Below are 13,147 nucleotides of genomic sequence, written 5' to 3'. Positions count from 1 at the left end.
GGGTCGGCGGAGTAACGGCAGCGCTGGAGAGGGAGAACGCGGGTACGGGTGGGGCTCTGCCTCCGGCAGTCCGCGTTCCTCCCCTGCCTCCTGGGCACAAGCCGGTGCTGAGTAAGCCGCAGGTCGGCTCGGCGATGTTGCTCTCGCTCCGCAGCTGTAAAACTTTCCCTTGCTGGAATTAGGAGCAAGAACGCTTTAAAAAAATATTAAAGAAAAATAAGCATGTAATTTTTTAAATCCTTTTAGTTAATCAGTATTCCATAGATCCACTGTTAGGACAAACTGGCCTCTTTGTGCCACCTTCTGAATGACTGTGTATACATTGTTCATCCCTGTTTGCTGGTCCTCATAGCATATCCTTCTCTCAATTTTATTTTTTTTAAATAAAAAAGAAAAAGATAACTACAGAATGAGATGATGGCTTGTGATATAAGCATATTTGCATAAGATAACACAAAGTGGTAAAATACACACATTTCACCTTGTCTAACCAGTTTCTGGAAGTACTATTTATAGTGTATTTTCATCTTTTCGTCCAAAGGGCATCGGCAGCAAGACAGCAGAATGAAGACCAAGTGCTGCAGTCAATCTGTGTTTTGCTCCAAGGCAACCATCTACACCTTTCTGCTTGGAGGAGTGTATATTGCGTTGGGCTCAAGTCGAATCCTCCTGATGAAGTATTCTGCCAATGAAGGTGCTGTTGGGCAACAAACATAATGTACCTCAAATAAGAAAGAGTTGATGTTTGGGTTAAAATGGATAGCCAAAATCCTAGTTCTCCACCTGCGGAGTTCTCAGCACAAACATTCTATGATATAAATAGTGACATGTACTTCTGTTCTGGAAAATTTCTATATAGTCACTGGTCTAATCTAAAGTGATAAGATGAGGCAGTGAATTATTTTATAGCTAATTGTCAAAGACTGAAGTGTTGTGTAAGCACTATCAATGGCACGTCTTGACTGAAATATTTGTCTCACAACAGGCTTGGGAGAAAAGTGGTATCGTAGTGGGCATGCTGTAGCTGGCTAGTATTACTGCTTCTCCTTTCGCCAAGTATTAGCAAAATATACTAATAAAGGAAAGATGCAGTTCTAGAAGAAGGTTGTGTCGTCCTGGAAGCTGTTTTTTGTGAGGGGAAAACATTCCCATTTTTACATTTTTTTTTAAAAACAGTGATGTTCTTGAGTTCTTCCAAAAAGTTCTGCTGTAAACTGGGACCAAATGAGGAAAGATTTCAGCCCAGAAAGTAGACTGTTCAGGAGGTTGTATATCATAAATATTGGAATATTTATAATGAAAGTGCTGACATAACCTTCTGCATTTATGGAAAGTAGCTAAAATTCCGACTGGAGCAGTTAAAATAGTTTCTTGCTCTAATTATGAACGCAGGAGACAGAATCTGATTGTGTACTCTCTATGATTTGCTGAATCCCACAGAGAACAAATATGATTACCTTCCTACAACAGTGAACATATGTTCTGAAGTAGTAAAACTGGTCCTGTGTGTGGTATTGGCGCTATGGGTTAAGAAAAAAGGTAAGTACCTATGTTTAAAATAACTAAAATGTGTTGACTTTCTAGGATTTGCTGTACTTCAAATCTCTTTTGTTGTTGTTGGTTTTTTTTGAATGATAGATTCACATGTAGTAGTACGGAGTAGGTTCTGCTAGTAAGGTTCACTGGAATTGTGTCCTCCGTGCAGAATTACAACTAAACTTTACTTTTATAACTCTGCTTCATGCTGTCAATTCCGGTGTTCTTGAGTTGTGTGTATGGTAGCTGAAATGGGGACAGGTAAGTTGAATTAGAAAGTGTAATGAACACACAGTCTAACATTTTCAGAATTTTAACGCAGCATTGTGCTAGGATAATAGGAGTCACCTCACTGTGAAGTCATGACTGAACAGCAGCTTATAAATTGCACTAACTCAAGGATTGACCTTTATGTTCTGTGGTTCTGACCACTTTTAAATGAAAGCACCACCACCTTCCACTGAAGAGGCTTTTGTGTGTGTGTAGTGGTATTTGAGTCAGAAGCAACGTATCAGTGTTATAATTCAAGGTAGCTTTGTTGTGAAGACAAATCTTGGAGCTGCTGTTCAGAAAAAGCGGTGTCAGGCTTCACTAGCTACTGGTTTTGTATTGCAGGCTATTTTTTCTTTCTTGGCTTTTCTGTCCTGATGTAAAAAGGATGGGAGGTTAACTTCATAGCATTTCAGAATGGTAGAGAACAGCCATTTAAATTGGAAGAGGGTGTTAGACACTGGAGACTCATGTTAAATTGAACTGCTGGTTTTCTCCACTTCTCCATCTAACAGTCATGGCTCTGGCAAGCTGATGAAATTTTTACTTCCACCATTTAGTACAGATACACCTAAGACAGTAAATATATGCAGTCAGTGTTTGCCATCTTTGGCTACTGCTGATTACACATTTTTTGGTTTTCTTTTTTTCTTCTTTTTTTCCTTTTTTTTTTTTCTTCCAGATGTCTGAGTTTTGCTGAACTCAGACACCGACCAATCTGTCGGTGGTTCGGAAGAGGATTAGATAACGTTGTGTAGTCTTAAATCTGTGCTAACAAAGTGCTTCTGTCACCAACTCTAGAGTAGTCTAAGGTTTATCACAGTCTTCCTCCTAAAGTGTGTGTTCTGAATGCCTAAGTAAATGTCATTCTTTGTGCCTTGTCCTTTCTTTCTTCCTTCTTCCTGTATGTTCTTTTTTTACCTAGATCATGTGCTGTGTGCTACAGATACTGAGTTCTGGTTTATTTTGTATTTCTGATATTACTGGCTGCCCTTTGGGTGCTATATGAACAGATCCGCTCTCTGTGTCATTGTTTCATTTCTAGGTTTGATCGATAATCGTAAGAAAATCATACCCAGTAATGATGTCGCTATTGTGTGGGGACTTTGGGGTGCTTTTTGGCCCTCAAAGAATGGTTGATAATTGAATTTTTGCTCCCGGTGGACAAATACTCTGATGGTGGTAAAAGGTTCCTTGATGTTTTCTCTGCTGAAGCAAGGAGATGAATGCCCATAGACGCAGGATTGCTGCTTTAGCTGTGTGTTCTGCCCTGAATCTGTCTTCTATGTTGCCAGAGGGCTATGGTACCTTAGTTTTTTCAGTCCAACAGTGTGCTTGAAAACAGAACAGTGGTACCTATTCTGTTATAAGGGAATGGGCTTTTGATAATAAGAAGGATGTCCTTCTTACCGATATCTTTTCCTTTCAGAGGGTTGTTTGGATCATCCCTTTGAATGTCTTTCCTGGAAGAATTTTTGTAATTCCATGAAATGGTCAATTCCTGCCTTTCTTTACTTTTTGGATAACTTGATTGTCTTCTACGTACTGTCCTACCTCCAGCCAGTAAGTATACATATACTGAATAAGCTATCTTCTGATGTCTTAGTGACAGGTAACATTGCCCTTAGGCTCTCTACAGTTGTAACACTGGCAAGGCAAGATTTGCAGGTAAAAGAATGATCGGTTACCTGACCAGCCAGACCTTCCCATTCTCTTGCCCGCTGGTCAGTGTGGTACAGCTCTCAGTAGAGGGGAGTCTCTCTGTATTTCCTCCGTCTGAAGTGATTTAGAAGTAGGCTGAATTGCTTAAGTACTAGCAGGTTTTCGGTGCTTTCCCTCCTTTGGTTTCTTCAACTCTGTGTTTCTCTTTCAACGCATTTGCTCATCTTGCTAGTATTTGAGCTGCACTTTTCTGTGTAGCTTCTACCGCTTTATGTACGTGACGTCACAGGATGACTTCTTTTCTTTCCTCACTGGCTCCAAAGAAAAGTGAGTAAATGTAATCCCGCAAAGGGATTCCTAAGTGTAGTAGGAACTGAGGAGGGGAGGAAGAAAACTGTTTGACTCTTAATTTTTGCATTTGTTTACTAGTTAGGTTTAAGCACAAAATTTAATTGGTACTTTCTTCTAGCTACATTCAGCCTTTTGGATGAATCTACATATGCTCAGGAAATAGTACAGTTTTTGTGCTTTCTTTTATTTTCGTGCTAGGATACTTTTGGTTCAGAATCTATGTTTGAAGTTAGAAGGAAACAGATGGTTAGTGTTTGCTATAAAACACAACAACCCATTTGACATTAAAAGAATAAGTATAAATGTTTCTGTTCCTTCTCTTTCAGAATTTCTCTTCAAAATATTGTCCTTTCAGGTGTACATTTCTGTCAGAGACAGACCAGAGTCTAGAATAGGACCTGGCTGGAAGAATCTAATTAAATTCAGTTGGATATCTCAAAATAATATGCACAGGTGTTTGGTTCTGTGGTTTGTTGTGTGGGTTTTTTGGGGTTTTGGTTTGGTTTGGTTTTTTTATGTTAGGAAGGAAATTCAGCTGTAAAGTTTGCAATAGCAAAGCCTGATGTTTAGAAGGTTACATAAACACCATTGCTTTCTTAAGCAATTTGATTTGGCTCAGTTAAGGTCATCTTTTGTACAATGCACAGCTTTTATATTTTACACACACCCACACACCTTGTCTCTCTCCCCTCAGAACGTGTGCTCCAAGATTCCTCTTTTTTAGAACTCTTAGTGTCTTATACCTTTTAACCAGATATATTTTATGAGGCTTAGCTGAAATTGTAACATTATCATGGTAAATAAGTATTAAAAAGATAACTAAATACCTGTAAGATAGAATACCTTGACAGTGTACGAGACCGTGAAAGTGAAAAGGTAGAGGCAAGATGCTTGAAAGAAGGCGGCTGTACCTGACTGAACTTGGTTTCATGTGACTTTAAAAACTAAGTAGGTTTGGGACTAAGTAATACCTGGGTGAGCAGTTGCTTGAAGTATAGATGTGCTTTGGTGAGATTTTTTTGCTTGAAGCTTCTGCTGTAACTATGGATACTCTTTAGTAGCTAACATTTCTAGTGATAAGACTTTATTTTTTAGAAATTTTGTTTGTGACATGTAAGTTAGTGGTATGGTCATCTTTGGTAAATTTTTTTCTTATTCCTCCTCATCTAGGACAGAGGTGCCTTGAGGCCTCAGAGAACAAAGCAACACAGAATTAATTCCTTGTAACTATCCTGCTGTAGATTTTGAACATATTATGTTACCAGAGATGTTGGATGGGGAGCTTTGGCTGTGAAAGAAAATCAGAGTATACATGGAACATTTGTACATTCTGCATGAAGCCTCTTTTTTCAAAGTGGTTTCTGCTAGTTCCAGATTCACTTGTTCATTTTTATTCAATATTTTTCTCCTTCCACAGTGTTCACCTAACATGAATATTTATTGAGTTGTAATCTTGCAAAGCAGAAAATTAAGCTGTGGTTTCTGAAGTGGATGTCTCGTGTCAGTCTTCAGCTTACTTGAAGACCCTGTGTTGTGCTGTTCCATGAGATTTATTATTCAGCAGATAGTATGTTGGAATAGAGTAGAACTAAGGTAATGGGAAAAGGGCCTGTGCTTTTCCTCTGGTAAATGAAGAAGGCTCTGCTATTGCAGAATTGGGAATGTGGAAATGCAGATGAGAAAGTTCAAGATAAAGTCTGTGTTATGCACTTCTGAATCCATATATATTTTTGTGTAAAATTGTCTAAAAAAGTGATCGCACTCTAAGGCTGATTTGGAGGAAAGAGTTCAGATGCCTAGGTTTTTGTACGTTTACTGACAACACAGGGCAGTCCTGAATAAAACACAATTTGAGAAACACCCCCACCACCCAAAAAGAACCTTTTTTCCCCACTGGTGCTGGCAAATTCTGATCTTTAATGGTAACTGCAGTGCCTAAAGAGCCTCTGCTTGGTCCAGTGTCCCAGTACAGAGTGTCTAATACAGAGACCAAAAAGACAATCCTCGCCACCAGGAGTTTGCAGCTTGGGATCATGGCCGTGGATTCGGGTACTGTCATTATTATACAGCTAGTCCCAAATTAGACAGGAGCTTTAGAGTTGTCTTCAGTTGTACTTTGAAATAGGCGAATTTTTTTAGTACAGCTGCAGTCTTGAAAATTCAAGCCGAGCACCTCCTTACCTTTGATAAATGATACAGCGAACACACTTGATGTGCAAGAAGTTTATTTTCTGCAAGTGCCTTGTCCAAGTCTGAGACTTCCTGAACGCTGCAGGCTGGCACTGTAGCCAGAAGCAGCCTCGCCTTCCCCTATTCTTTTCTTACTTTCATTTTGGAGCAACTTCTTCCTTTGCGCCGAGAGCTGTTTTTGCAGCTGACTGGTCAGCCTGGCTGGGGAACTGATCTGACAGAAAACTAAACCGTTTTCTTTTCTGTTAAGTAAGTTTTCTGCTGGATTGGTTTCCTCACGTCTTTTTCTGTACAGCTGTGCCCACTACAGTGGAACTTAGGCTCTGTGGTTTGCTTGAGATTTTGAAATGGGACTTGAATGTAATTTTAGGGGTGTGTTGTTCAACCACTTGGGTAAGGAAGAAAAGTTCAGTACCAGGATGATGCTTTTCACTCTGGCACCTTGCAGAAAGGTGAACACTTGAAGTCAGTGGGCTTTTGATGTCCACACTATGTCTGGAGTATAACTTTGTTCCCCTTCTTCTCTTTCTAGGCAATGGCTGTACTCTTCTCAAATTTCGTCATTATAACAACAGCTCTTCTCTTCAGGATAGTGCTAAAGTAAGTAGTATTTACTAAAGTAAGTGAAATTTTATATCTTCCCAGCCTTGATGAAGGAATTAAGCTACATTCTTTCTCTTTGTCGGATGGGAACAGTAATTCTGTTTTCTTGTGGCTATACCAACTTGGAGAGATGGCTTTGTTTTCTACATCTGAAGGTGTAGGAAATAATAGCTTCTTAGGAGTACCTACATATCTCTACGCATTTGGTCAACTGTAATAGAAAACAACTGAAATCATGATTATATAGCTGTTGGATGGTCAGAATCAAGTTTTGGGTACTTTCATTTGTACGTTAAATCTCATATTTCATGATTAGCAGTACTTCTTTCCAGTCTGTTGTAATTCTTAATTGAACATAAATGTAATCTAACAGGAGGGGATGAGATATGTAAGAGTGAAAGATAGAGGTGTCTTCAGTAATATTGTGCCAGCCCTGATGTGTTTCTGGTCAGTTGCATAGTATGTTTTAAAAAGTAATTATATATCCCTTCTTCATTATTCATGTGACAAAGCCAAGCTCTCTGACCTATGTGTTCCACTTCGCCTGATTTGTGCTTTTTATGGTGTGATTTAGATTCAGAAAAGACTGACAGGGAAATGGATATTAACTTCACGCTCTACTCAAAAAGTCACTTGTGTTGAATGTGGAGAAAAGATGCCTTTTCTCAGGTGTTAATATAACAAAAGAGTGTCTGGTAGTTTGGCTTGAAATGCTTTTTCTCAGTTGCTTAGTTTTATGTCTCTTGTGATGTCACAGTTTACTTAATCTTCCAGATTTCTGATTTTCCCCAAGGTAAACAGGCTTTGCTTGAATGAAAAAATAGTATAAATAGTTCTAACAGTCTTATAAATTACGGTCATAGATGTATATGATTTACCATCATAAAATACTAGAAAAGGGCACAAAATCATGGGGGGAAAAATGAAATGTAGTGAAAGTTTACCAAAGAAAGAGGGTAACTATTTGAATGTATTTGATTTCTTTTTATCCATCAGACCTGTGTTCCCATGGAGACAACAGTTGCTTTTAAGTTGTCAGACAGTCAGTATCTAGAACTAACATGATCTTGAAAGACTTGCCTTAAATTATCTCTACAGAATACTCCATTTTGTATTTCTGTGGTCACCAGACTGGGCCCCCCTTGCCATAGAAAAGCATGCCGTGTTTTGGCATTTTACTGTCAATTCTGAAAAGCCAAGATTTTTCTTTGCATCTGTCTCCTTATCTGTGGCGTGATGTCTTTTATGTGTTTTATAGAGCTTGTTCTCCTGTCATTTAATTTGTGCCACTGTGTTTCTAAAGTTGGTGGCTTTTTTTTGTCTACTCCTAGGCGAAAATTCTCTTGGGTGCAATGGGCGTCTCTGGTGATTTTATTCCTGTCCATCGTTGCCCTGACTCTAGGAACTGGAGGCCATCAGCAAAGCTTGGCTGCACACGGATTCCATCACAGTATGTTTTTTAGTCCATCTAACCACTGCCTTCTCTATGCCGGACCTGAGGAAGCATGCCTGGAAAAGGGCAACTGCGAAGCACCAAGTTTCCTTCCCAGCTTCCAGTGGAATGTCACCAGTACCATGGCAGGAGCATTGAAACCTCTCCGCCTCAGCCTGGGCCATCTGCTTATTCTAGTGCAGTGTTTCATTTCTGCCTTGGCTAACATCTACAATGAAAAGATCTTGAAAGATGGGGATCAGCTTGCTGAAAGCATTTTCATGCAGAACAGCAAGCTCTATGCCTTTGGGGTGCTGTTCAATGGGCTTATGCTGGGGCTGCGGGCTAAGGACCGGAGGCAGATAGGGAATTGTGGCTTCTTTTATGGGCACAACATCTTCTCGGTGGCTCTCATATTTGTCACAGCTTTCCTGGGGCTGTCTGTAGCCTTCATCTTGAAGTTCAGAGACAATATGTTCCATGTTATGACTGCTCAGATCACCACTGTCATCATCACCACCGCCTCTTTCGTCATCTTTGACTTCAGGCCTTCTCTAGAGTTCTTTTTAGAAGCTCCTGTAGTGCTTCTCTCCATATTCATCTATAATGCCAGTAAACCAAGAGGCCTGGAATATGCCACTCTGCGGGAAAGGAGCAAACTTGTCAAAGGAGATGCATGGGAGAGATCAAGTGGGGTAAGGCTTTTCAGTACTTGTCTCTTCTGGTTTCTTTTTTGTTTCACCTCCATTTATGCTATGGAGCGTTTGGAAGATTCATTTTGCTCGTGACCGGACTCATCCCTCAACTCAAACACTAAAACTTCTCAGTATTTCTTAAAATCTTTTAAATTGATTGGGTATTGCCTTGCATATTCCACTTTTTCAATTCATGAAGCCTAGGTAAGCATTGCTTTCCTGCTGTGACAATAGACAGTCCTGTGAGCACCCTTCGCTTTGTACAAATCCTCTCTTGAAACCTTTCTAACCGAAATATTTTACTGGCCCTGGGCATCCAGAAATTGGAATTGATGCCTGGGAAATAATTGTACTTAAGTAGAACTGATAAATCTGTGTAGCTGAGCCCACATCATGAAGAAGTTAATGTATTTGATGCTAAGATTCTTTCTACCTTAACACCTGAAGACAAAAAGGTAATGCATAAATACAGAGTTTTAACATGTTTTTTTCTTATGAAACATTTCCCCCAGGACCGTTTGTGTTTTTTGCCCTAATTTGAATAGTAATCTAGTTAAATAGAACATGGCAGGGAGGGCTTGCTCTTAGATAGGTCATTCAGTTGAGCTGAGCAGTCAATCCTTAAGGGGGAAGGGTTAATGTCTGTGTACTTTCTGTGTACAGATGTGTTCTGTAATACGTGTTGCAACCAGCAGAGAGTGCTGTCTCCATTTAATTCTAAGAAACGTTAAACTTGGGAGAGATGTTTTCCAGAAATTCCACATGGTGCCTTTTTAGGTTGTTGTTTAACAAGCATAAATAACGCAAAGTCGTATATTTTTGGTATACCAGGCATTATCTATTTTAGCAGTTGAGCAGCTGTGGTAAAAACAAATAGCACTATGTGAGCAGGCTTCCTGATGAAGGAATGGGCTACAAGCTGTTTTAGGGAGGGAGTCACTAAAAAGTGTTAAAGATACAGGGGATGTTTTTTATGAGCATGTATATCCTAGAGCAAGATTATAACACACTGGTAAGAGATTTAAATTAAAGGGTCTTGATTTCTATATAAGTGATGCCTTCAAAATGAACTTTACTCTTTTTTTTTTTTGTTGTTGTATTAATAACAAGATAACTTTTGCTCACATTGTTCTCTTCTGCTTCTGGTTCCTGTAGGATGGAGAAGAATTTGAGAGACTGAATAAACCAAGCAGTGACATCGATACGGATGAAGATTCCCTCTAGCACGAGGCTGGTTCAGAGGAGCACTATTACTCATAGCGAGAGAATGTTAATGTTTTATTAACATAGAGAAGGGTAATTTTTCCCCACTTGCAGAGCAATTGGGACTATTTTGGGGCTAGATGTCCGAGGTGGATAAGGAAAACGTTCAAGCCCTATATATGGAGAGTGGTATTGCCTCTTCCTATCCATGTAAATCAGGAGTACAAAATCTGCTGAAAGAAACAAAATTTGTAACTGATGCAAACAAGAAGAGGCTTGGACCCTGGACTCAGTGGTCTGGGTGACGTGCTGCATTGTGGAAGGCAGTCCTGGACTCTAACCGTATTGTCTTTCACTGCTTTGGTTGACTGTCCCGAGTCACTGCAGCTTCCTGTATGAATTCCTTTGTTAGCAAAGCAGAGAGAAAACTGTTCTCCATCTTGCAGAAGTGATATGAGCGTTGATTAACATTTTTGCTGCATCTTCCAATGTACAAATGCTCCAGTAAAAGTTTTCTTTTCAGGACTTAAGATGTTACTAATAACCTCATAAGTAATGGGGCATATTGACTGTTTTATTGTATTTTGGCAATTTGGATTGACATATCCCTAGCTGAGTAATAGAGTCGCTCTGAGCCAACCTCATCAAACTTTCACTTGAGAATGTATAATAAATCAAATAATTTGGGTTAAGGATATGTTGATCCTTCAAACAGGCAGATCTCTAGAGTGTGATTTGAGTTTGAATGGTCTTAATTCTGTCTTCATTCCTGTTTTTACATGTGTAACTCTGTACTGACTCCTGTGGAGTCCTTTCTTTCTGATTTTCTGTGATGTGACTGAGCAGAATAGATTTCACTGACTTCAGCCACTAGTTCTCCTCACATTTTCAGTGTGAGACTGTTGTGTGCCTGCCTCCCAGTGTCTGGGGAAATGGAAATCTGGAATGCCTTTGTAGCAGATAGTGAATTTTACATGCAACTTATGTGGCCTAACTTTGAAAGAGCTTGAATAAAACAAAAGTGTGTTATACAGTATGAATGCATCATAGAGTCTTTTTTGCGTTTAGAAAGGCTATGTGTAGAGGCTTAGTTTGCACTGAGGCCACTATCTGAAAACAAATATTATGCAGCTGCAGTGATGCCCTTCAGCATCTGGACCACTGAGCAAGAGGGTGCAGGTGGTAGTATCATTTGGTGTTGCTCCACCCTGTCAGACTGATAAGGTCTTGCATTTGTTTTGTAGAGAGAGAAGTCATTCTGTAGAGTGCCAGGCATAGTGATCTCAGAATCCCTGTTGAGATGTCTGCTGGATGGTATTTTGAGGGAGATGAAAAATAGGTTCCAAATAATTCAGAGAATTTTAAAAGGGGGGAGGGAATAGGGATGCAGATAAGAGATTCTTGGTATGTTCCTAAAGCCTCTCCTCTCAGAACAGTGGAAAAGATGTTGGTTTATAATTTCTTCCCTTCAAAAAAGCATCTTTCATAGTTGAAAGATACTGTCAAAAGAATTCTTGAGATAAGCAATGAGCTCAGTGTCAAAGCCTCATACCACAGTGTATAGTAATCAGTTAGTGATGCAGTTCTCTGTGGACTGAAGACAGTCCTGCCTTTGTTCCCCTCTGCCATCCTGTTTCCAGGCTCGGTGTATAACATCCTACTTACGCATACTGTATTGATGGCTTATTGCTGTATTAATTAACATACCTCCTGTCATTGATCCATCAAGAGGGGCAGCCTGTTTCCATATGTGGCCAATGACTGTCAAGTTACAAACTATAAAACTAAAATTATTATTCTCATTTCTTACTTTTTTTCCGGGAGTATTAACTTTTTCTAGCATATATTAAGAATAACTGTACAAAGTGAAATTACTGTTGTGGCTGAAAAATTTTTTACAGCTGATCTCATTGTGCATCTGTAGTAGGCCGTTTCAACAAAAGGAATCCTAGTTGTTTGCATCTGTGTAGAATGAATAAGAAAGCATCTTTCAATGTAAATTCCAGAAACACGGTTTTCATTGGTTTATGATGTCCTGTTTTGGGAAATGAAACTTCAACGCAAAAAAAAAATATGCTCAAACTGTTAAAGACTTAGTTGCAATAAGACATTTTCATTTTTTTCCATTACATACAGCTTTGCAATATATGCCTGCCTGAGTTCATTGTCTTTTTCAGTCATAGCTACCAACTCTAGCAGGTTTGAGTGAAAGTACTGTTAGCTTTAGATTGCTTTGCATTTACATGAGCAGTAGCTTTTTACATGAACTTTTCCAGAGAGCTTTGCCTTGTGTTAAGTCAGAACATAGAAATTGGCCTCATACCTCTAACGACAGAGCATCAAACCAAAGATGAATGTCTTAAAAACCGTATGTTTGACCTTCCTGCCTGAAATATCTGCCTTAAGAGAAATGAGATATGGAAATGGCTGATCTGCAGATTTTATAAAGTGCGCTTAGTTCTTGCTTTCAACTCTTGTCCTGCTTAATGATTTTTCCCTCTAGAAATTTCACCGATGCTGTCATGCTTGGCTTATTTGCCAAAGTCTTAGATTGCACAAAGGTATCAGGTATATAACTGTTAATCCAAGCATTTACTTGTGCTGTAGAGTTGGTCCTAACACGTAGAAATCTTTCTGTTGTCTTCAGGGTGGTGGTCTCAGAAAGATTCTGTTGGGTTGGCCAGGCAGGCTTCTTTATTAATAATGGAGGAGGACTGTATATCCCCTTTGCAGCAACAGGAATGTTAACTGCTGTCTATAAGTGGATTAGGATTTGCATTAACTTAGCAATAAAAAAGTGTGTAAAGTAATCTGAAAGTATAACTATGCAATTCTGTGCAGCTGTACTACCCATGGCAATAGTCGAATTTAGTGTGTACATGAGATTTGTTAAAGGAAGTGACTATGAACGATCGTCCGCTGGAGAGCAGCCCTGGTTAGCAAGGGGGAGCTATTCTATAGAGTTACAGTTCAAATAGATCATGTGAATCCAACTTGATTAAGTATTTCCACTGTATTGTTGTTGATCTACTCCATGCTGGAAAGCTTACTATTTTTCTCCTCAAATGACAATAGGGAAATTTATGAGGAGATTTTTGGAGAGCAGCAATAGTTTGGCACATAGCGTTTAATGAACACTGGGCAGAGAGCTCTTTCTAAGCTGCGATTTAGAGCCCAGATTCCCAAATGTTTGAACTTAATTGCT

The 13,147-nt window shown here is 39.4% G+C and overlaps 1 protein-coding gene across 1 annotated transcript; it reads left to right on the top strand.

Moving 5' to 3' along the window:
• The first annotated feature begins 564 nt into the window (after positions 1 to 564).
• Positions 565 to 10,976, top strand: SLC35A5 (solute carrier family 35, member A5). Its single transcript, XM_009329642.1, has 6 exons — positions 565 to 694; positions 1,441 to 1,539; positions 3,236 to 3,369; positions 6,542 to 6,609; positions 7,944 to 8,739; positions 9,895 to 10,976. The coding sequence occupies exons 1-6, from the start codon at positions 565 to 567 to the stop codon at positions 9,961 to 9,963; spliced, it is 1,296 nt and encodes a 431-aa protein (XP_009327917.1). The 3' UTR covers positions 9,964 to 10,976.
• The last annotated feature ends 2,171 nt before the right edge of the window (positions 10,977 to 13,147 follow it).

Source organism: Pygoscelis adeliae, unplaced genomic scaffold (assembly GCF_000699105.1).
Source record: "Pygoscelis adeliae isolate BGI_AS28 unplaced genomic scaffold, ASM69910v1 Scaffold120, whole genome shotgun sequence".
NCBI lineage: Eukaryota > Metazoa > Chordata > Aves > Sphenisciformes > Spheniscidae > Pygoscelis > Pygoscelis adeliae.
Note: the sequence above shows the minus strand (reverse complement) of the source record. Positions and strands in the feature narration are given on the sequence as shown.

Bases quoted from the DNA above. Each gene is read 5' to 3' on its own strand.
- SLC35A5 (XM_009329642.1), top strand. From the start codon at position 565: ATGAAGACCAAGTGCTGCAGTCAATCTGTGTTTTGCTCCAAGGCAACC. The intron at 1,540-3,235 runs GTAAGTACCTAT...TTTTCCTTTCAG, and splicing joins GCTATGGGTTAAGAAAAAAG to AGGGTTGTTTGGATCATCCC. The intron at 6,610-7,943 runs GTAAGTAGTATT...GTCTACTCCTAG, and splicing joins CTCTTCAGGATAGTGCTAAA to GCGAAAATTCTCTTGGGTGC.